The 24,731-nt window shown below is 35.0% G+C and overlaps 1 protein-coding gene across 3 annotated transcripts in view; it reads left to right on the forward strand.

The window, feature by feature from the left end:
- NRK (Nik related kinase) overlaps positions 1-24,731 on the forward strand; it is a 146,607-nt gene that overhangs the window by 58,125 nt on the left and 63,751 nt on the right. For all 3 annotated transcript variants that reach the window (XM_049107124.1, XM_035712153.2, XM_035712154.2), the window contains exons 3-6: positions 10,424-10,480; positions 11,807-11,878; positions 19,088-19,213; positions 23,837-23,947. In XM_049107124.1, the coding sequence (XP_048963081.1) occupies positions 10,424-10,480; positions 11,807-11,878; positions 19,088-19,213; positions 23,837-23,947 (366 nt within the window). The remainder of the gene's footprint in view (positions 1-10,423; positions 10,481-11,806; positions 11,879-19,087; positions 19,214-23,836; positions 23,948-24,731) is intronic.

The following is a 24,731-nucleotide window of genomic DNA, read 5'->3' on the forward strand; positions in this document are numbered from 1 at the left end:
TGGAGAGGCTGCTTCTGCCTCTGCCTATGTCTCTGCCTCTCTCTGTGTGTCTCTCATGAATAATAACATCTTTTAAAAAAGAACTTTGATGTTTCACTTGATGTTATTGAGTAACTAAATCCTTTATAAAACTATGTGCTTCATAACTAGATTTTATTATTTTCATGTATTTTTTTCATTATCATTATCTGTATGTAACTAACTTACTCTTGTATTGTCAGTGTGGTTCTGTATTTATAAAGGATTTGAGAAGACTGAGTCCTACCTAGGGCTCATCACCTATTCCCTGCTTTACCACTACCTCTCTCTCTACTCTCCCTTCCATGACTATATCTATCTCCGAGATTTGCTAAGAGAAATAATGAATAACTGGAATGGCTATTTATTTCCATCTGAATAGGACAAGCCTATAAAACAAAAAGTGGAGATCTTAAGATGATGTGCGCCAAAAGGAAGTATGGTAGACTAGTTCATCAGTTAGAAGTCAGCACAGCTGTCTTAAGTGACCAGGATACTATTTATAATTTTCTTCTGCAACAATTAGGTAACTTAGAGTTTGATTCTGGATCCCCAAAGTACAAGTTGACTGGCTTTATTACTTTTGAGATATTCCCCCAAATTGGAAGTAATCTGAAATATAGCAATTTGATTTTCCAAAAATAAATTTGAGAAGTTTGGTGTTTAATGAAAACTAGTACAAGTCTAATTTGCAAACTAGAGGATTCTTTTATGACCACCCCTTCATTTTTTGTTATGTATATCAAGATATTCCCGCATTGATTTTTGTTTAAAGCAGGTACATACATTTTAACAACTTTTTTTTTATGTGACCAGTATTCTAAATTCAGGAACATGTCACATTTTCTATTCATAGGACAGACCCAGAATGCTAATGTTCAGCTTGGAGCCATTGCAGAACAATAGAACCTTAATACACTGTTTTGCCTGGGGGAAGCCGCTTATTTAATTATCTAAATGAATTACATAAGAACGCAAATTCTTGCTAAATTGAAATCAACACATTGAAGAATTTATGTTGTCTCCTGGATAATTTCAAATGGTTCTGGAAAAAGAATACACATTTTCCCCAATTACTATATTTTAAAGCACAGCCCTTGAAAATAGTTGTAAGAACATAAATTATTCAGGGATTTTTTAAGGATTTTATTTAAGATCTTCACATGGCATCACATATTCATTCTCTTGAACCCCTTAAACTATATTTCACCCCCAGGAATTCATGTAGTCATTAGTCTTTGCATTTGGTTTTATTCTTTGTTTCAGGTGTAGACATCTTAAAAACTGTAAATTCCTCTAATAAAATTGTGACTTTGCACTTTGAGTATCCCTTCTCACTCACCTTTACTTTGCTTTCCATTCCAGACACCTGCTACCTTCATTCATTATAGCTAATGGACAGCCTTTCTTGGAACTCTTCAGATTCTAATCCTTTCCTTTCTCCACCTTCTACTTCCATCAATACCTAACTGTTCATTGCCATTCTTGCAGTTATCTAATCTGATCACATAACTCATGCTAAAGTGTTAATGACAAATAATAACTCAGTATGTATTTATCCCAGCTGACATTTCAATAATCAGGAAGTTTTGTTACCTTAATAAAATTTAGGACATAACGAATGATTTTTGTACTTTATGACAGGTGATAGGATGGAGGGGGAGTTTTTTGAGTACTTGACCTTCTGGTGCCCCTAAAATCATACTATATGAGATGCATCTATTAATAATTAAACTTGAATAAGTTGAATGAGCTTGCTGACAAGACAAAGAGCTGCCTGAAGTGAAGATAGAGATACTTGATTCCAAATGTCAGTAGGTTTGAGCTTCCCATCAAAAATGGCTACAAATTATTGTTACTACATATCATCTTATGTTACTCAAATATGAGAGGGCTTGTGAACTTATAAAATAAACTTAAGCAGCAGTTTCTTTTATTATAATAATAATTAAAGCTAGAAGAATTTTCTTCTCCTTGTTATGTGATGCTTGAGAATTAAAAAGTCATTTTTTGCATGCCAACTCTGTTTCAGGGATCTTTGTTAATCCTGTGCAACTGGTGACTCCTGTATGATACTAGGGGTATTATTGATAGTAGGAAAAACACATTTATAGTTTAAGGCATTCCTTGTTATTTTACTGTATAATATTCACAAAGACCAGTGAGAACTGTGAGGCTATTTAACAGTCTAGAATGCAAAACCAAACTTTTTTTAAGCATTCTCCCTGTGTGTTTTCAACAAATGGTGTTTTAAATTAATTTCTTATAAAGCATATATTGTAATTGAGAAAAGGCATATCCTATAAATTGGATTTGCTGGTTTGGGTTCAACATCTCATTGAGGGAGACAATCCATGACAACATGGCCTTCAGTTGAGATCACAAAACAACTTCTATACGGCCCGTGATCCACAAGGTGGCACCACTGAGCAATTAGTTTATCTTAAGATGACTTCTAGGTTCTCTAGATAATGCTGAAGAATAATGTTATCCCTTTTCAAAACCAATATCAATCACTTCTAATGAATAGAGTAAGAAAGGGAAAAATTATGACTTTACAGTGGATAAACTTTGCAGACATCACTTTAACCAAGTACTCAAGGTTAACATCACTGGTGATCAGTCATTGTTATACCATGTACTCCTGACATGACATGGTGAGAAGGGCACTTCACCTTTGTGACATTTTTTTCCTCAAACCCATAACCTGAGTCTAATTATGAGAAAACATCAGACAAATCCAAAGTTAAGTATATTCTACAAAATACTTGACCAGTATTTTGTCAAGATCATAAAAAACAAGAAAGAAGACTAAGGAACTGTCACAGATCAGAAGGGCCTAAGGAAATATGACAGTTAAATGGAATGCAGTATTCCAGTCTGGGTTTTACAAAATAACATTAGTGAAAAAACTGGGGAAATCTGAATAAGGACTACAATGTAGTTAAGAGTATTGTACCAATATTAATTCTTAGTTTTGACAATTGTACTGTAGTCATATAAGATGTTAACATTAGAAGAAGTTGAGTGGAAGATAAATAGATCTTTGTGATGTATGATCTTTGAAACTATTCTCTAAGTCTAAAATTATTTGAAGTAAAAACTTTAAGTCAAGGAACTCTCAAAAATACTAGGTTAACAGGCAGCAATTTTCCATTTATTTATTATATGGATATACCAGAAATCTATAAAAGCTTGAATAATGGTTAGGCATATTAACCCAGTATATGGTTTCAAGATCTGGAGTTTATTTCCTCTACAGACACAGTGAACATATTTACCAAACCCCACAGTAGGATACTTTGTTTGACAAAATATGTTTATGTAACTTTCAAGTGAGAGAATATATCACAGGTAATAAAAACCAAGTTGATTATCTCTGTTCTCTGCCCTTTGGTGGCACCTTTCAGTTATCTCACTAAATGTGTGTTATGAGATTGATAACTGTATTCTAGCCTTGCCTTTTAAAAACTCTGTGGCTTACTAACCACCGGTCATATGAGACAACATATGGATAAGATCTTTCTAATAAGCCAAATGTTTGTGTAGCACAGAATAGGAGTTTGGACTATAAATATCCTCTTAGAATCAACTAAGGAAATATTTTTAACTTCCTTTTTTTTAAGATTTTAAAAATTTATTCATGAGAGACACAGAGAGAGGCAGAGACACAGACAGAGGGAGAAGCAGGCTCCTGGCAGGGAGCCAGATGCAGGACTTGTTCCCCGGACTTGGGATCATGCCCTGAACCAAAGGCAGATGCTCAACTGCTGAGCCCCCCAGGCATCCCCATTTTTAACTTCTTTAAAGGATGTGTGAGAACCAGTTTTCAACATGTTATATCTGTGCATACAGATATGAGAAAATTTTGACTTAAAAATTCTTATATAAATGATTAAGAAAACAATAATTTATAAGCCTTGATAAGAGCTAAATAAATAAAAATATTAATGTATATTTTCTCCCAGAGATGCAAATTAATTTGGGAGTCTCCAACATATTCACATGAAAAAGAATGAAATTGGACCCCTATCTCATATCACTCACAAAAATGAACTCAAACTATGTTAAAGATTTACATAACCTGAAACTGTAAAAATCCTAGAATAAAACATAGGTGGAAAGATTTCTTGACATTAGTCTTGGCAATGCTCTTTTGGATATGACACCAAAAGCATAAGCAACAAAAGCAAAAAAATAAATGAGACTACATCAAACTAAAAGTTCTGTACAGCAAAAGAAATCCTCAACAAAATAAAAAGGCATTGTATAGAATGGAAGAAAATATTTGCAAACCATCTATCTGATAAGAGGTCAATATCTAAAATATTAAATTCTTTTTTTTCTGATCAGTCAATAACCTATAGATTTTCCTTTCCTTAAAAAATTCTAGTTTTTGGTAGCTATCATGCTCCACCCAAAACCACTCACCTGATTTTAGACATTTCGTTATACATTAATTCATAGTTTCTGAACCCTATACCAAGTCTAGCCTATTCCCTTATCTTGATTGATATCCTTCTATGTGTACCAATTTCCTAGGGCTGATGTAACAAATTACCACAAACTGGATGGTTTAAAAGAAAAAAAAAACCGTTCCCTCACAAGTCTGGAGACTAGAATTCTGAAATCAAGGTGTCAGCAGAGCCATTCGTCCTCTGAAGTCTCTAGGGACAAAGTCTTCCTTGCCTGTTCCAGCTGTGGGTGATGCCAAAAATCCTAATTGTTCCTTGATTGAGATACACATCAATTTCTGCCTATTTCCTCATATGGCATTCTCCCTGGATATCTATGTCCAAATTTCCCTCCTCTTAGAAGGACACTAGTCATTGGTTTTAGGGACAACCCTAATCTAGGATGACTACAGCTTAACTTGATTATATCTACAAAAACCGTATTTCCAAAAAGGGTCACATTTACAGGTACCAGTGGTTAGAACTTCAACATTTTTTTTTGGAGGACACAATTCAACACAAAACATCTTGACCTAACTCTTTCAGGCTTGACTCCATAAACTAAAAACAGCAACCCATGCCACTTCCCATCAATGCTGTAACCATCTAACCAGTATAATTATTTAATGCTTAATTATTTGTCAAGAACTGTGGTTAAGTCAAGGTGGCAGCATTTCTAGAGCTACTTTAGTTACTGAAAAGTTTTCTAATCCATTTCTGACACATGGCCCCATTTACAAACAGTGGCATGCTCAATAGGATTGAAGTAACCTTAAATGTATGGGATTAAAACCTATCAGTCTTATCAGTGGGAAAAAATAGAGAAGTGTTGACATGCTTGTGTACCATGTAACATTGGTGGTAATGGTAGAGAGTTCTTTTCCTTTTGATTTTCTTTGATGAATTGGCTTTATTTTGATGAGAGAACTTGTAGGAATCATCTCAAAATAGCATTCATATACTTCAAAGTAGATGCTTTATAAAAAGAGATTTGACAACAAACAAGTAATATACTTAAGGATCACATTTCTGAAATCAGTTGATCTTTTGCATCACTCACTGACAGGTTACACCAAGATATTAATACTATTCAGAGACACCATTCCTCATTTGATCATTCTATAAGTAAAAACTGTTGCTGTCTTTCACATGAGAGCTGTGACTAATGACAGTCCTTTTGTTTGAATACCCCTGTATTTCCTACAGCTGTGGCAACAAATCCATGTATTAAATACCTAAAACAACAGAAATGTATTCACTTACAGTTCTCAAGACTAGAAGTCTGCAGGGTCATTCTCCCTCTGAAGGCTCTAAGGAAGATTCCTTTCTTCCTTCTTCCTAGCTTCTAGTGATTGCTAGCAATCCTTAGAATCCCTTGGCTTATAGCTCCATCATTTCAGTTTCTTCTGTCTTCACATGACTCTCCTCCCTCTGTGTGTCTGTGTCTCTGTGTCCAAATCTCCCTCCCCTTTCTGTTACCAAGACAGCAATCATTGGCCACTATAATTGACTATAATCCTCATTTAACTGGACTACATGTGCAAAGACATTATTTTCAATTAAGATCACATTCTGTAGTTATGGGTTAATCTAAATTTTTGGGAGACACTGCCTAACTCACTACAGTGCCCAAATCAAATCTTGTGCTAGATAAGGCATTATATTTTAAGTTGAAGTCTTACTCATATAAATACAAAACTGAATTTTTCTATGACTACAAGTTGAAATATTTTTTTAAGATTTTATTTATTTACATAGAAAGAGAGTGAGTGAGTGGGGGGACAGGCAGAGGGAGAGGGAGAGAGGGAATCTCAAGCAGACTGCACTGAGCACAGAGCTGGACACAGGGCTTGATCTCATGACCCTGAGATCATGACCTGAGCCAAAATCAAGAGTCAGATGCCTAATTGTGCCATCCAGGTGCCCCTACAAGTTGAAATATTTTAAAAGGCACCAGCCACAAAATGAGAGCTCTGATTCCTAACCTCTGTGTCCATTTTTGAAAATTATAAGTTTATAACTTGTACTTTCATTTAGGATAAGACTAAATTTTTGGAACTCATAATGTTTCCACTACGAATCTTTCAGGGGCACCTGCGTGGCTCAGTTAATTAAGTGTCCTGCAGTTGATTTAGGCTCAAGTCATGACCTCAGTGTGGTGAGATCCAGCCGGGCATGGGGCTCCATGATCAGTGCAGAGTACTGCCCCTTCTGCTCCTCACCCTGGTCTTACTCTCCCTCTCTAAAATAAATAAATAAATAAATAAATAAATAAATAAATAAATAAATAAATATGAGGCCAGCATCACCTTAATTCCAAAACCAGACAAAGACCCCACCAAAAAGGAGAATTACAGACCAATATCCTTGATGAACATGGATGCAAAAATTCTCAACAAGATACTGGCCAATAGGATCCAACAGTACATTAAGAAAATTATTCACCATGACCAAGTAGGATTTACCCCTGGGACACAAGGCTGGTTCAACACCCGTAAAACAATCAATGTGATTCATCATATCAGCAAGAGAAAAACCAAGAACCATATGATCCTCTCATTGGATGCAGAGAAAGCATTTGACAAAATACAGCATCCATTTCTGATCAAAACTCTTCAGAGTGTAGGGATAGAGGGAACATTCCTCGACATCTTAAAAGCCATCTATGAAAAGCCCACAGCAAATATCATTCTCAATAGGGAAGCACTGGGAGCCGTTCCCCTAAGATCAGGAATAAGACAGGGATGTCCACTCTCACCACTGCTATTCAACAAAGTACTGGAAGTCCTAGCCTCAGCAATCAGACAACAAAAAGACATTAAAGGCATTCAAATTGGCAAAGAAGAAGTCAAACTCTCCCTCTTCGCCTATGACATGATACTCTACATAGAAAACCCAAAAGTCTCCACCCCAAGATTGCTAAACTCATACAGCAATTCGGTAGCGTGGCAGGATACAAAATCAATGCCCAGAAATCAGTGGCATTTCTATACACTCACAATGAGACTGAAGAAAGAGAAATTAAGGAGTCAATCCCATTTACAATTGCACCCAAAAGCATAAGATACCTAGGAATAAACCTAACCAAAGATGTAAAGGATCTATACCCTCAAAACTATAGAACACTTCTGAAAGAAATTGAGGAAGACACAAAGAGATGGAAAAATATTCCATGCTCATGGATTGGTAAAATTAATATTGTGAAAATGTCGATGTTATCCAGGGCAATATACACGTTTAATGCAATCCCTATCAAAATACCATGGACTTTCTTCAGAGAGTTAGAACAAATTATTTTAAGATTTGTGTGGAATCAGAAAAGACCCCGAATAGCCAGGGGAATTTTAAAAAAGAAAACCATATCTGGGGGCATCACAATGCCAGATTTCAGGTTGTACTACAAAGCTGTGGTCATCAAGACAGTGTGGTACTGGCACAAAAACAGACACATAGATCAGTGGAACAGAATAGAGAACCCAGAAGTGGACCCTCAACTTTATGGTCAACTAATATTCGATAAAGGAGGAAAGACTATCCATTGGAAGAAAGTCTCTTCAATAAATGGTGCTGGGAAAATTGGACATCCACATGCAGAAGAATGAAACTAGACAACTCTCTTTCACCATACACAAAGATAAACTCAAAATGGATGAAAGATCTACATGTGAGACAAGATTCCATCAAAATCCTAGAGAAGAACACAGGCAACACCCTTTTTGAACTCGGCCACAGTAACTTCTTGCAAGATACATCCACGAAGGCAAAAGAAACAAAAGCAAAAATGAACTATTGGGACTTCATCAAGGTAAGAAGCTTTTGCACAGCAAAGGATACAGTCAACAAAACTAAAAGACAACCTACAGAATGGGAGAAGATATTTGCAAATGACGTATCAGATAAAGGGCTAGTTTCCAAGATCTATAAAGAACTTATTAAACTCAACACCAAAGAAACAAACAATCCAATCATGAAATGGGCAAAAGACATGAAGAGAAATCTCACAGAGGAAGACATAGACATGGCCAACATGCATATGAGAAAATGCTCTGCATCACTTGCCATCAGGGAAATAAATAAAATCTTTTAAAAAATAATCTTTTAGAACTTTTTCCTTTCATAAATATCATTGTTCTCATGACTGAGAGCATACTAAACACTTTACAGGTCATTGGATTACTTATGTATCACTCTTACCTGTGATCATTATGGCAAAACTTATTTAATGTATAAGAGGGGTCCAGTGGAAAGATGTATCTGCATAATGCCACATAATCAGTTGAAAAAATGTTGAGTATTAGCACCTCCTTTTTCCCTATCTTCAATCTGAAATTTTTACTTTTCATATAGATGCTCTGGTGCCATGTATATCTAGACTAAAGATGCTAAGGAAACAGTGTCTTCAAATGGCCAATAATGTCCACTATTTTAATACAAACACAAAAAAGCAAAACTACTCCATAAACTTGCTTGATTTTTCAAGTGAGCTAGTTGAAGTTTCTTTTAAAATATTCATAATTTAGGGGCACCTGAGTGGCTCAGTTCATTAAGAACTGGACTCATGATCAGCCCGGGTGGCTCAGTGGTTTAGCACTGCCTTCAGCCCAGGGCCTGATCCTGGAGATCCAGGACCCTGCATGGGGCCTGCTTCTCCCTCTGCCTGTGTCTCTGCCTCTCTCTCTCTCTCTCTCTCTCTCTCTGTCTCCCATGAATAAATAAATAAAATCTTTAAAAAAAGAGAGAACTGGACTCATGATTTCAGCCCAGGTTATGATCCCTTGGGTCATGAGATCAAGACCTGCATGAGGCTCGTGCTCTGTGGAGAGTCTGCTTAAGATTCTCTCTCCCTCTTCCTCTCCCTCTCACCCTGCTTGCACTCACTCTTTTTAAAATAAATACATCTTTTAAAATAAAATAAAATAAAATAAAATAAAATAAAACACTAATAACTTAATATTTCTGTTCTCTGTAGAATACCTGATATTTCTTCTATATGTAATATGCTATTTTCCATAATAGGCTATGATGTTTGACCTTATTTAATTATTTATTATTTAAAAATTTTAATTCCAGTATAGTAAACATACATTTTATATTAGTTTCAGGTGTACAATATAGTGACTCCACAATTCTTTTTTTTTTTAATTTTACTTTATATTTATGATAGGCACACAGTGAGTGAGAGAGAGGCAGAGACATAAGCAGAGGGAGAAGCAGGCTCCATGCACCGGGAGCCCGACGTGGGATTCGATCCCTGGTCTCCAGGATTGCGCCCTGGGCCAAAGGCAGGCGCTAAACCACTGCACCACCCAGGGATCCCTACAATTCTATACATTACTCAGTGCTCATCTCATAAGTGTAGTTTTAATCTACTTTACCTGTTTCACCCATCCACACCACTCCTTTTTAGTAATCATCAGTTTGTTCTCTACAGTTAAGAGTCTGTTTTTTTATTTGTCTTTTTTATTTCCTTTTCTCATTTGTTTTGTATCTTAAATTCCACATATAAGTGGGGGCGCCTGGGTGGCTCAGTGGTTGAGCGTCTGCCTTTGGCTCAGGGCGTGATCCCGGGGTCCTGGGGTCGAGTCCTACATCAGGCTCCCCACAGGGGGCCTGCTTCTCCCTCTGCCTATGTCATTGCCTCTCTCTATATCTCTCATGAATAAATAAATAAAATATTTTTAAAAATTCCACATATGAGTGAAAACATATGGTATTTGTCTTTCTCTTACATATTTCACTTAGCATTATACTCTCTAGCTCCCCATGTTGCAAATGACAAGATTTCCTTTTCATGGGTGAATAATATTCCATTGTGTACATATATGTGTATGTATATATGTATATGTATATATGTATATATATATATATGTGTATGTATCTGTTCTCCTATCAATGCGTGCTTCTTGATTGTATAGATAGCATTTAATGTTTGTTACTATCCTGTGTTTCAGGGACTCCATGAAAAAACTGGTGCATTTACAGCTGTTAAAGTAATGAATGCTCGTAAGGTAATATATCTTGTCCATATTCTGTTCATTTAATGGACTGTTTATGGTGTTGGGATAAACAGCTTGGAAAATAGATGTGTTTTAATCATTAGTATACAAAATTATAATTGTGTTAATCTGGATTTTTATATTTATCAATTAATATTTCTATCCATTAGTATCATATTTTTATTATTGATTTATTGTTTTTACACATAAAATGTTTCACTCACAGTGAAAGGTCTACATATTTTGGCATTCTTTAAGAATGAAGAAAATATCTATATTCCTGTCTACTTCTAGTTATCTGTTTCTAGGGATAGCAAAGAGGAGATTTCCTCTAATATTGTGTTCATTCTCCTGTTTTCCATCATATATTTCTCCCTGACCAACCTTTCCTTTTGAGAATTGAGGCCATTAGATTCTCAATGACAGGCAGAAGGAAAGAACTTGTCATAGATGCACATTTTTCAGGCATTTTCTGACAGATAAGCAAGAGGGACAGTTTAATTGACATTGTTCCTGCTAACATTTGTAAAGTTGTGTCATGGTTCATAACATATTGTCATAGAATTTGTTAAGCACTGATTTCTATCTTTTTTCTTCAGCATGAGTGCCTCACTTTTCAAGATAATATTAGCATGAACATAGCAAAGATAAAAAAATTTTCACTTCACTATACCCTAAAGAAAAATTCTCAAATGTTATGACTGAAAAACTATACATATTCACTGAACTGTTGTCAATGCCATAAACTGTTCTTTTCCAATTTGTGCAGGGAGTGAATTGCTGAAACTGTTTAAGGAGTTTTATGGTTTTTATTTTGCCAGTAAATGTCAAATGTTGAAAACCAATGTGAATTTCAAGGAATTTTGAGGTTTTGTGGATTTATTTTGCCCTACAAACCATGTCTTCCAAATAATCAGCCTAGTACTTTTTGAGTGTGCCTTTCTAAAATAATTATTTCCTTCTTTTGACTTGAAAAATCTTTTACATATATTTAATTTACCTTTTAGGTACTCTAACTTTTGAAATATTTAAAAAGTATGTTCAACCCATAGATAGTTTCAATTACCTTGTTTTATAAGGAGAAATAGCACTTTCCTAACATCAAATGGTAATGTTCCCATTAACATGGCAGTTAAATCTGTTACTATGAATTTAGTGCCAAGTTTCTGTATATATAAGAATTTGATTTTTTGAAGTAAAATTATTAGTGAAAATTGAGAGAGGAATAATATTATGTTACTCTTCCACTTAGTGCCAAAAGAACACAAAATATTTAAAAATAAATCATTCTCCGAGTGTACCAGTGGATCTAATAACATTTTGTTCTTGATTTTGCAGACCCCTTTACCTGAAATAGGAAAGAGAGTGAGAGTGAATAAATATCAAAAGTCTGTTGGATGGAGATACAGTGTGAGTACTGAAAGTCCCCTCTAGGTCTCAAGCTGTCTTTCCTTTAATTTTCAACTTTAAACTAACCCTTTATATCTTTATCTTTAGAGGGACATCGCTAAAATATTCTTGCCTGGAAGTGATAACATATTACCTTTTAACACATTCATTCACATAGATTCAATCATTGTACTTGAACACTAACATCTGTCATAAAGCAGGAGCTAGAAGAAATGGTTCCCTGAACAGATAAGTGTTGACAGCAGGTGAAGAATTGATTATATCCACAGAGCATAGAACCCTCTAGCTGAGTAGTAACAAAAGAGATAAAACCAAGAGAAAATTTTTCCTTGAATTGGCCTGCACAAGGTCTTTTTTACACCTTTCACATGGTATTCCAGACTGACTGGCTATTCCCCCATTGTGATTCTAACAACATTGCTATTGTATATGAGCTAAAGGAAGACTATCCTTTTTTTATTGTAAGAACAATAGCAGACAGAAAACCACAGACTATCCAAGCTAAGTCTTCACACATCTGGCATAGTACTTGATTAGATAACGGAGTGTGAAGATCCTTTCTACTTGAAGCTTTTTAACTGTCTTACAAAGCAGTCTCTATGACTCTAATAATTTTCTGGCTCTAGAATAAGGTCAGACAAAGAAAATTCTTTTTTGGTAGATGTTGGTGATCTATCAAAATATTCTGTGAGCCTAAAGACAGAATTCCTGCTCTTATCAATATAATTCATTGATATCTTTTTTCTTACTTTTCTCCTCAGCTATCTGGTATTCAAATATTTTAAACCTTTGTGCCTTAATAAATATTATCTCAGGATTTAAAATAACGTTTTCCATTAGCACAATCACATTCAGAAAACATTTGTATTTATATTAGAAAGGTATTGGTAAACAGCTTCATGATTCATCTAATAAGTACCTGGCTCCTGTTTTATTTACAATGTATCTCAGGACACAAAGCATATCCAAGTGAAAGAGTGCTGATTAATAACATGGTTTGGTAGATCAAGAAGCTGCAAAAGGCTAAGGAATGAAAAATATAATCTTTGACTAATTTTGGTCTCATCAAACATTTCTGTTAATAAGTCCCTTTAAAGATCTTTCCCCAAACCTCTCTGGTATTCTTTCCACGGGGAAAAATATTTTGGTTCTAGAACTGGGTGAAATTATAAAGGAAGTTGTGGTATCCTTGAGCTGCTTATTTTTGACGAAAAGTAGGATGTTCAGGCTACTCTGGGATCAACTGGCCCTGAGCCAGGAAATGCTATAGCATCATGTTACTGGGATGTGTGTGAGAGTTTTAAATTACCCACTTGGCCTGATGGATATAATATACTTATGTATTTTTCACAAGCTCAACTTCCTGTTAATTGAGAATGGCAAACACACTAATGCTTTTCAAACATATCTGATCTTGGTTTACTGGTTTTGGGGGAGTTTATATTTATGTGGGAAACTCACTCTTAAAACTTTTCTAATTGGTAACTTAGAACTCTCTGATTATATATTTTAGTAAGAAAAATAACTGTTAGCTGATCATCCAGTTAGTATCTCTAAATCATCCTGAATCCTTGGGGATAAGAATTTTGTGACTTGTACACACATCTCTTTGGGTCAGGGATTTATGGAAATAGCAATAATATGGAAGTCCAGACACATGAGTTTAAATACCAAGCCTATCACTAAATTGCTAAGAAATACTTGGAAAACTGGTCTTACCTCTTTTGGCCTCTGATTCCTTATAGGTAAAATGGCACCAGAATATTTGGCCTACTTATAAACAGGGTAAAAAATATGATCAAATGCAACTGCATAGCTGTCTGGAGCCCAGCTATTCTCCTACTTTTGCTTGGGGACATGAACTTTCTAACTCAGAAAAAAAAAAAAGCTATTTGATAATTAAACTATGAAACAAGTTAAAGGACTCAGTCTGGCCCTTGCTTCTCTTTTACATGTACTTTGTGTTCTTACCCTCACATCATCAACTCATTCCTATTTCTTGCACCCTTTGTGAATTCATATTCCTTTAAAGATAACCATGGTGCCTTGCTAGGAACTGAGAGTGTCCATGTACATACAGAACTGCTCGCTCCCAAGGTTTTTTCTATATGATGACAGATGATGTTACCATTTCAAAGGAAAGCCACATCAGAGGGAAAGCAGAAAGTTCAGTGGTCCTACATGGCAAGAATGAAAGTCACAAGGATCAACTTTTAGCTTTGTGGAAAACAGGTTAAGGGAATTCAAAGGGAGCTTATTAGCTGAGTTTCCTTAGGACGCTGGGATGAGGTTGGAACTTGAACTTCTATATAATTCTCATGCTACAAGTTGATTGTTTTATTTATTTCTGCCTTTGTTACACAATAAATACAAAGAAAGAACCTGTCATTGGATTTCCAGCTGGAGAAACCATGCCCTGTCTCCTTCCCCTAAAGACAAATAGGTGTCTAGATTTCTTTTCTAGTTGTTGAATATTTATGGAAAATAAATGTTTATCTACTGGAAAATCCCAGGGAAACGTTAAAAAATGTTCTGCAGCTGCTAGTAATTTCTCTGATATTTCAAACTTTTTACAAGTTATATTACGAATATTTGGGGACATTTCAGAACCTAGTACATTGCCTTATATTTATTTCATAACTATTTTTAAAGTCTAATCACACTGTAGCTAAATATTTTAAAAATGCCTATCTTTTCTACTGGGTTTCAGAAAATAAGCTAAGAAAGAAAATGAAAGCTGACTAGATATATTCAGCTATCTATTAATTTCAGCTAAAAAATGTATTTTCCTTAACCCCCAGGGTCATCAAGTCAAGGTAATTAAAGGAAATTCTGAGGAGAACTAAAGATATAGGTTAATTCCTTGATACTTTTCATGCTGGTTGACCCTTTTCTGATTCATTGCCCCAGAGAAGTCAAAGGTCTTTTTTTCCTGGATTTCAGGACAGGAACTCAACTATTTTTAATTGAAATGTCTTCTTTTCTATTTTTGGTTATTTGAGGAACCTCCATACCATTTTCCACATTGGCTATACCAATTTACATTCCTGCCAACAGTGCATGAGAGTTCCTTTTTCTCCATATCCTTTCCAACATTTGTTATTTCTTGTGTTCTTAACTTTAGCCACTTTACTAGGGTAAAATAAGTCAGACTGAGAAAGACAAATACCATATGATTCCACTCATGTGCAATCTAAAAAAGCCAATGAATAAACAAACAGCAGAATCAGATCTATAGGGCAGCCCCAGTGGCGCAGTGGTTTAGCGCCGCCTGCGGCCCAGGGTGTGATCCTGGAGACCTGGGATCGAGTCCCATGTCGGGCTCCCTGCGTGGAGCCTGCTTCTCCCTCTGCCTGCGTCTCTGCATCTCTCTCTCTCTCTCTCTCTCTCTCTCTCTCTCTGTGTGTGTGTGTGTGTCTCATGAATAAATAAATAAAATCTTAAAAAAAAAATCAGATCTATAAATACAGAGAACTAAGTGATGGTTGCCAGAGTGGGGGAAGTGAGGAGTTGGGTAAAATAGATGAAGGGGAGTGGGAGATACAGGCTTCAGGTAATGTAGTGAATTAGTCACATGGGTGAAAGGTGCAGCATAGAAAACATAGTCAATGGTAAAATAATAGCATTGTATGATGACAGATGGTACCTACACTTGTGGTGAGTATAGCATAATGTATAGAGAAGTTAAATCACTCTGTCATACACCTGAAACTAATGTAACATTTTATGTCAACTATACTCAAATTTAAAATTTTAATTAAAAAATTACTTACACTTTTCGGTCAAATAATCTTTTCTTTACATACTACAACATATTTACTTTGTACAGTAAGAGTACTCTTAAAAAGATTATGTAAATTGAACTTTTATAGATGTATTAGGTGAGCTTTTTTATTATAATCAATTGAAATTTAGAGCAAGTAGGAATTCAAAGGACCCAGGTGGTAAATCCATTTGTCAAGTGTAATCACTTCCTGAGTCATTTCATATCACCCTCAACTTCATTATGCACTATCCTGTGTTCATCAATGATTATGTCATTCATGTATGTGAATCTTAGTTCCTTGTATGTAAGTTCATTTAAGTTAAGGATATGATATATAAATGCATAAAGAAATTATATGCTTATTGGAAATTCCCAACAATTTAACTTACTTTTCTTAAGTTAACATTTTAAGATATTTTCTCCAATGCATTGCACCTGTATACACATAAAGTGTGATTATTTTTTTAAAATATTTTGTTTATTTATTCATGAGAGAGAGACAGAGACAGAGACACAGGCAGAGGCAGGCTCCATGCAGGGAGCCCAACGTCTGACTGGATCCCAGGTCTCCAGGATCACATCCTGGGCTGCAGGTGGCGCTAAACCGCAGTGCCACTGGGGCTGCCCAAGTGTGATGATTTTTAAATTATTGAGAAGCAAAGAGCTTTTTATCGATTGGCTAAGAATAGTTACAGATAGATTATGGAACATATGGGAACTACTTGGTTGTCATGGGACAAGGGTAGAGCTGAGTCTTAGGGAGAGAGAATAGCTTCCTATTTCACTCCACTATAACAAATAATGATAGAAACAAAAGTTGCTGATGTTTGTAGGTTGGGGTAAAAAGTGGAGAAAGGTGTATAATTCTGATAACACTCTAATGAAAATGAGAAGGTCAAGTAACAAAGATACTGTATGATAATACCTTGCATTTATAACATTCTTCTTTCAAGGACTTCAAAGAACTTTAAATAAATTGTCCTATTTGATTCCACTAATTTTCCATGGAGATGGTAATGGCTGCCAATGTCCATCAGATTTCTGAAGATGAATTCAACCTTGGGAAGATTAAGTGAATTTCCAACCTTTAGCTATTATTGATAAAACCCAGGTGTACTAATGCCCAGTGTAGATGTTCTGCTCCCCCCTCCTTTTTTTTGAGAGGGGGGGGGATGAGGGAAGGAGGCAGAGGGGAGGAGTAGAGAGAGAATTGTAAGCAGGCTCCACACTAGGTGGAACCTGAGATCATGACCTGAGCCAAAATCAAGAGTCAGATGCTTAAATGACTGAGCCCAGGCACCCCTAGATGCTCTTTTCTCATGACATCATACTGTCTTCTACTAAAAATATCTCTTGAAATTATGTGTTATACCTTGGCAATCCCATCCAAAAAGATAGCTTCAATTATCACTATAGAGGTAATCCTCAACAACAACAGTACCTTTAGCCCTGATTTGTCCCCTGAGTGGCACATGCATATCTTTATTCTGTGCAATTCTATGCATCCATATAAAGGAAGTACATTTGTGTTTATTGATATAGAAACATGCACTTTAGGTATTGAATAAGACATGCAAGTTGCAGAATAATGAGATATATATATTCTGGAGGAATAAAAATATTTAGAGGAATATACACTCAACTGTTACGACTAATAGAAGAAAATATTCAGTGAGTGTACAGCATTTACATATTTTACTTCATATATAAATACATTTTATTTATAATTTATATATATAAATACATTATGTACTTATACATGTATGTATAAATGACTTTAAGCATATCTTTATAAAAGATTAGCAAAGATCAAACCAGTACCTTTAAGATACAATGACTCACAAACCAATCAACTCAGTGTGGTACAGGCATAAGGACAGAGATACCAATCAGTGGAAAGGACTATTTCTGTATATCAATGGTGGATTTTTGACAAGGGTGCAAAGACAATTCATGAAGAAAAATAGTCTTTTCGACAAATAATGCTGAGACAACTAGATATCCATATGTAAAAGAATTAACTTGCACCCCTAATTTATATGAAAATTAACTCAAAATGATCAAATACCTAAATGTGAGACTAAAACTATAAAATGCTTAGGAGAAAACATTGGGATAAATCTTTATGACCTTGGATTTGGCAAAGGATCCTTAGATATGACACCAAGAGTATAAAGAATAAAATAAGAAATAAATAAATCAGACTTTATCAAAATTGGAAATTTTGATAATCCCACAGAATGGGAGAAAATGTTTGAAAATCATATACCTTATAAATACTTGGATGTAGAATATATAAATCTTACAATTCAATAATAAAGAGACAACCCAGTCAGAAAACAGAGGCAAAGATTTTCAATTAGACATTCCTCTGAAGATCATATACAAATGGCTAATGATCATTAGTATGATTAACCATCAGAGAATTGCAAGGGAAAACCACAATGAGATACTACTTGAAACCCCCTAGGATGGTTATAATAACAAAATACAAAATAATAAGTGTTGGTGAGGGTATGGAGAAATTGGAATCATCATTGCTGTTGGGAATATAAATATATGCAGCACTGTGGAAAATGATTTGGCATTTTATCAAAATGTTAAATATGGAGTTAACTTTCGACCTAATCACTTCCTTCCAAGGTATATACCAAAAATAAATAAAAACACATATTCACAAAAAAACGATATGAATGCCACAGTAGCATTATTCATAATAGCCAAAAGGTGGAAATAACCCAATTGGTGAATGAAAATGAATAAAATAATAATATGTAATATAATATGGATGAATCTTAAAAAAAAGTTATTCACGAAAGTTCACATACTATATGATTTTCATTTATATAACATGCCCAAGATAGACATAGAAAATATATTAGAAAATTATATTTTCTATAGAAATAGAAAATATATTAGTGGTTGATTAAAGCTGGGATGTGTGTGTAGCAGAATTTAGGAGTGATAACTAGAGTATGAGGCTTCCTTTTGGGGTAATATAAATGTTTTAAAATGGATTGTGGTGATGGTTGCATAATTTTGTAAATATACTAAAAACCTTTGAATTTTATACTTTAAATGATAAATTTATGGTATATAAATTATATCTCAATAAAACTGCTACAAAATAAATAAACAAAATTGTAATGATTCTATTCAGTGAAAACTTTATACAGTGGCCATTGCTGCTGGTGCAGGGATCAAACTTTGAGAACCACTGAATTAAAGGATCTTCAATTAAGCTTTATTTTTCCCCCAAATTCCTGGTTAACCAGGGGTCTTCATTCTCTGACAATCCTAGTTGAGATTTTATTATCAACTGCTGTGTGGTACAATGGGTAGCCATAGGATTTCCTTTGTTCTACTGTAGTTTAGGATCCCATAGTCATTAACTGGCATAGCTTTAAGGGCTTTATTGTCTATCTTCTATTCTTATTCTTCAGGATGAGGAAGAGGATCTCAGGACTGAACTCAACCTGTTGAAGAAGTACTCTTTCCACAAAAACATTGTGTCCTTCTATGGTGCTTTTTTCAAGCTGAGTCCTCCTGGTCAGAGGCACCAACTTTGGGTATGTATTTAATTACCTTGATCTTATTTCCTAAGACTAAGTCTCAGTTGAGGAAATACACTTTAATAAGCTGAGATGTCACTTTTGTCCACAGGAAAATTTAAGGACTCAGCTGCTCAAAGTAGTATGACAAAATGTAATCTGATTCCTGGATGTGGGAGTGAAAAATATGGAATAATTTCAGTAAACTTAAATTCCTGTCAAGAGGCTTTAGGGCAAAATAGGGGAGGGCTCAAATAAACACTGGGAATATTGAACATATTTCTTTTCTTTTTTTTTTAATTTATTTTTTATTGGTGTTCAATTTACTAACATACAGAATAACACCCAGTGCCCGTCACCCATTCTTCCCACCCCCCGCCCTCCTCCCCTTCTACCACCCCTAGTTCGTTTCCCAGAGTTAGCAGTCTTTACGTTCTGTCTCCCTTTCTGATATTTCCCACACATTTCTTCTCCCTTCCCTTATATTCCCTTTCACTATTATTTATATTCCCCAAATGAATGAGAACATATAATGTTTGTCCTTCTCCGACTGACTTACTTCACTCAGCATAATACCCTCCAGTTCCATCCACGTTGAAGCAAATGGTGGGTATTTGTCATTTCTAATAGCTGAGTAATATTCCATTGTATACATAAACCACATCTTCTTTATCCATTCATCTTTCGTTGGACACCGAGACTCCTTCCACAGTTTGGCTATCGTGGCCATTGCTGCTATAAACATCGGGGTGCAGGTGTCCCGGCGTTTCATTGCATTTGTATCTTTGGGGTAAATCCCCAACAGTGCAATTGCTGGGTCGTAGGGCAGGTATATTTTTAACTGTTTGAGGAACCTCCACACAGTTTTCCAGAGTGGCTGCACCAGTTCACATTCCCACCAACAGTGTAAGAGGGTTCCCTTTTCTCCGCATCCTCTCCAACATTTGTTGTTTCCTGCCTTTTAATTTTCCCCATTCTCACTGGTGTGAGGTGGTATCTCATTGTAGTTTTGATTTGTATTTCCCTGATGGCAAGTGATGCAGAGCATTTTCTCATGTGCATGTTGGCCATGTCTATGTCTTCCTCTGTGAGATTTCTGTTCATGTCTTTTGCCCATTTCATGATTGGATTGTTTGTTTCTTTGGTGTTGAGTTTAATAAGTTCTTTATAGATCTTGGAAACTAGCCCTTTATCTGATATGTCATTTGCAAATATCTTCTCCCATTCTGTAGGTTGTCTTTGAGTTTTGTTGACTGTATCCTTTGCTGTGCAAAAGCTTCTTATCTTGATGAAGTCCCAATAGTTCATTTTTGCTTTTGTTTCTTTTGCCTTCGTGGATGTATCTTGCAAGAAGTTACTATGGCCGAGTTCAAAAAGGGTGTTGCCTGTGTTCTTCTCTAGGATTTTGATGGAATCTTGTCTCACATTTAGATCTTTCATCCATTTTGAGTTTATCTTCGTGTATGGTGAAAGAGAGTGGTCTAGTTTCATTCTTCTGCATGTGGATGTCCAATTTTCCCAGCGAACATATTTCTTTTCAAATATAGTTTTGCTGCTTTTAACTTTTTATGTACATTTGCTAGTAAATTAGAGGTATGGCTAAGAAGACTATCTAATAGACTTGCAAATAATGACTGGATAAATATCAATTCTAATTAGCATTTGGCATGAACATATGAAAGCATTTAAGTTTTTCTAAGTATATGCATTTATGTTTAAACATAAATCCCAGGAGTTCTTTTCTAAATGGTTAGTTGACTTATCCTTTTCTTAGTCTATTTATGCCTATACTATCACAAATTACTGATCAATGAGATGTAAATTTTAAAGGGTATCTATAACTTACACTATAGTTGCCAGAATTGTTGCTGCTTCCCACTATAGCAGAAATAGTCATATAACAAGAAAACTGAGCTTTAATCAAGGATAAGTTTATTTAGAAAGGAATACTTAGAACATAAATGAAGCCAGTGTACACTTGCTGGCTACATTCTATTTCCAGTTCAAATCAAGAATAGCATTGTTTTGGGTTACCTGGGTTGCTCAGTCAGTTATGCGGCTGCCTTCAGCTCAGGTTATGATCTCAGGGTCCTGAGATCAAGCTCCAGAGCCCCACATTAGGTTCTCTCCTCAACAGGGAGTCTGCTTCTCCCTTTCCCTCTGTGCTCTCTCTCCTTCTCTCCTTCTCTCACTCTCTGTCAAATAAATAAATAAAATCTTTTTAAAAGACCCAAAGAATAGCATTGCTTTTAAGAATAATAACAGACTTTTCAGAATCTTCAGTTGGCAAGGAAAGATTGTGATACTTCATATAATGGACATTAGGAAGCAGGACTGGGAACATTATAGAAAGATTTTTTTTATAGAAAGATTTTCAACAAGGGATTGAATTGAAATAGTTTTTCTCAAACTTTAGCATGCATCAGAATCTCCTGAAAGCCTGATAAAACACAGATGGCTGAGCTCCATAGAGTTACTGATTCAGTTATTGTGGGATGTGAGTCCATGAATTTGAACTTGACAAATTCACAGGTGATATTGATGCTACTGGTCTGGATACTACACTTTGAGAACCTCGAATCTTTTCTTTAGCCCTGTTTTCTTCCAAATGTCCAGTTGATTATATCCTCTATTGTCTGACAACTCCAGTTGACATTTTATGAAATATTACCACACAGCTTTAACAGCAACGGGTATATTTTTGGGATACAAAATTTGTCTTTCAATATATTTTTACTTACAAGTTTTTTCATTTTGACTATATAGTAGTCTCCTTATTGGATACATTTATCAGTACTCAGTTCATTCAATCATTTAACATATTCATTTAAAACCATCTATTTGCCATGCCTTCTGCTAGATTTTGGAGATAAATGAATAAACAGAATAGACTTGTCCCTGACCCATCAGAGCTTACAATCCATTTTCAATGACTGGTATCAGTCAAATAATCACACAAATGAATAGGTAATGGTCTGAAGGGAAATAACTTGCTTCTATGTGGGCACTTAATCTAAATTAAGTTGGGGAACAAGAAACTCTTCTTTGAGAAACTTTTTCCTTGAACTGAGATCTGAAGGATAAATAATTATTGTGGAGGTAGGAGTTTTTATGGGACCATTTGCACTTTCTTCTCCATGTAAATCAAAACAAATAGGAAGTAAGTAAATTACTAAATAACTACCATTTATAAAGTGTATTTGCTGGGCATCATGCTTACAAAGCTGGGAAAATAATTGAGAATGTCTTACATTCCTTTCAGAGTAGAGCTCTTCTGACTCAGGTAATATTAGCAAGATTTTCCAGGGTGCATCTGAATGAATGGCTTTAATTCAGGTTTGTTGTGGCTCAAAATGACTTCCTTTTCTTCCATTACCACAGCTGTGCCCATATTTAATATAATTAATAGTTTATATATTCATTTATATTTTATATATAATAAATAGATATTTTATAGCTATGTATATATAATATATATTTGCATATATATAATATAGTTAATATAGTTTAATAAAAATTAAACTTTTGTGGTTTATCTGTAGTACTGGTTTTGTTAGTCTGTTTCTTTTGTTTCATGAGAGCATACTCAGGTGAAACACATGCAATACTATTAGTTGTGAATGAATATAAATTTAAAAAGTGATTTCCTGAAAAGAAAATGTTAGTATTCCAGAAGGAAATAAGGTAGACTTTTAAATATTCATAATTTGCAGCCTATCTTTTTGGTTTCCTTATTCTACAGCAAAAATTAACTTGCCAACAGTTAAAAAAATACATGTTTTGTTATATTTATATAGCAGTTTTGATGCATAAACCTGTGCTTAAAGAAAAGTTTCCTGGGTTGATTATACCTAATCTCTTTCACATTGGCCAATCCTTTAGTTAGCTCATATGGGAAAGGAAATTTACTAGCTGGGCACCTAATTCATTGATGGCAAAAAGGTAAATTTTCTGAGAAATTGAGTTTATTAGTGAAGTAATATCTGAATGAGATGCTATCAATAATAATAGTCTTAAAATAGACTTTCCTTAGCAATAAATCATTTGGAAAAAAAATCTCTATAGGAATGTAATTGACAGTTTTCCCCTTGGAATTGTAGTTTGCCAGTATTTTAGGGAAAATAATCTAGAATTTAAAATAAAAACAACAATAAAAACAAATCTAGTCTTAATTTCGATGTATAAATCCCTTTGAGATCCTTCTTTCCTGCTTTTTCACTTGCAATCAAATAGTTCCCTTGATGGTCTTTCTCCTTGCACTCTGGTCATCACTCAGGTTTGCCTCCCGTACAAGCTTATTTCTAAGGGCATGTAATCATTCTGTTTTCAATAAACTGAATGTTCTTCCTTCTCAGTATGTTAAAATACTATCTATCCTTCAAGGCTTAGATCAAATTCCACCTCCTAGTTAAATATCCCTGGTGTAGTACCTGCTTTTCTTCCTTCTACAGATCTTTGGATATGTTCCAACTCTTTAATTCCACTAGCCTTTAGAGACTTCCACCAGACAATTGAGCCAGCCTTTGCGATGTCTTAATCTCTAAACATCACATATAAATACAAGTCATATGGACTAAAACCCTCCAGATATTTTCAGAGAATTACTTTCTAATTCTTGACACTTTGCTGGCTTCCCTGCAGATGGTGATGGAGTTATGTGCAGCAGGCTCGGTCACTGATGTAGTGAGAATGACCAGAAATCAGAGTTTGAAAGAAGATTGGATTGCTTATATCTGCCGAGAAATTCTTCAGGTAAGTCTTCATGTAGTCATTCTCCTCTGGCCTTAAAACACCTGGAAGCAATATATGCAGTGTACCTTATACCTGCCAATATAAAATGGTTTAAGATTCTGAACATAACCTCTGGATCAGGATACCAAGAAAAAAACAGAAACAAAAACAAACAAACAAAAAACAAATGGCTTTAGAGAGAAAGCAGATTTTCAGGTGATGTCCTTAACTTTAGGTACATTGCAAGATGGGTAATCAGGCCCTTCTAAATCATGGCCTTTAATGGCTGTCAGAGTTAGACTGTTGTGTTCATGGATCATGGAAATAACCATTTGGAATATTAATTACGTTATTTGGATTTTTAGAGTTATTTTTAAAAAACAACAACGTAGCACTATCATTAGAGATTAAGAAAAAAGTAAGACAAAGGTCAGTATTTTACTGAATGACCCCAAACCATCCATAACCATTTTGCAGACAGATACCCTGTTTGAATAATGCCCTGTTTTTAAAACTTGCTTTATTTTGAATACCAAATTGGATGAAAAAATCTTCTTAATCTACCACAATCAAATTTTTCTTTGTGGCTTAACTACTCAGGGTCACCAGAGGAGGATATTAACAGAACTGGATAGCACCACTGATACAATGTTAGAATGTCCTTCCTCTCATCTTAGTTGGATTCACTTGTGCTAATAGTATAAATAGTTGGGTGTAAACTGTGGACTGAATTTAAATTCTGGTTCATCATATATTAGCTTTGTGGCTTGAATCAGTTACCTAATTTTTCCAGATCTCACTTTTC

The sequence above is a fragment of the Canis lupus genome, chromosome X, assembly GCF_003254725.2.
Source record: "Canis lupus dingo isolate Sandy chromosome X, ASM325472v2, whole genome shotgun sequence".
In the NCBI taxonomy this organism is placed as follows: domain Eukaryota; kingdom Metazoa; phylum Chordata; class Mammalia; order Carnivora; family Canidae; genus Canis; species Canis lupus.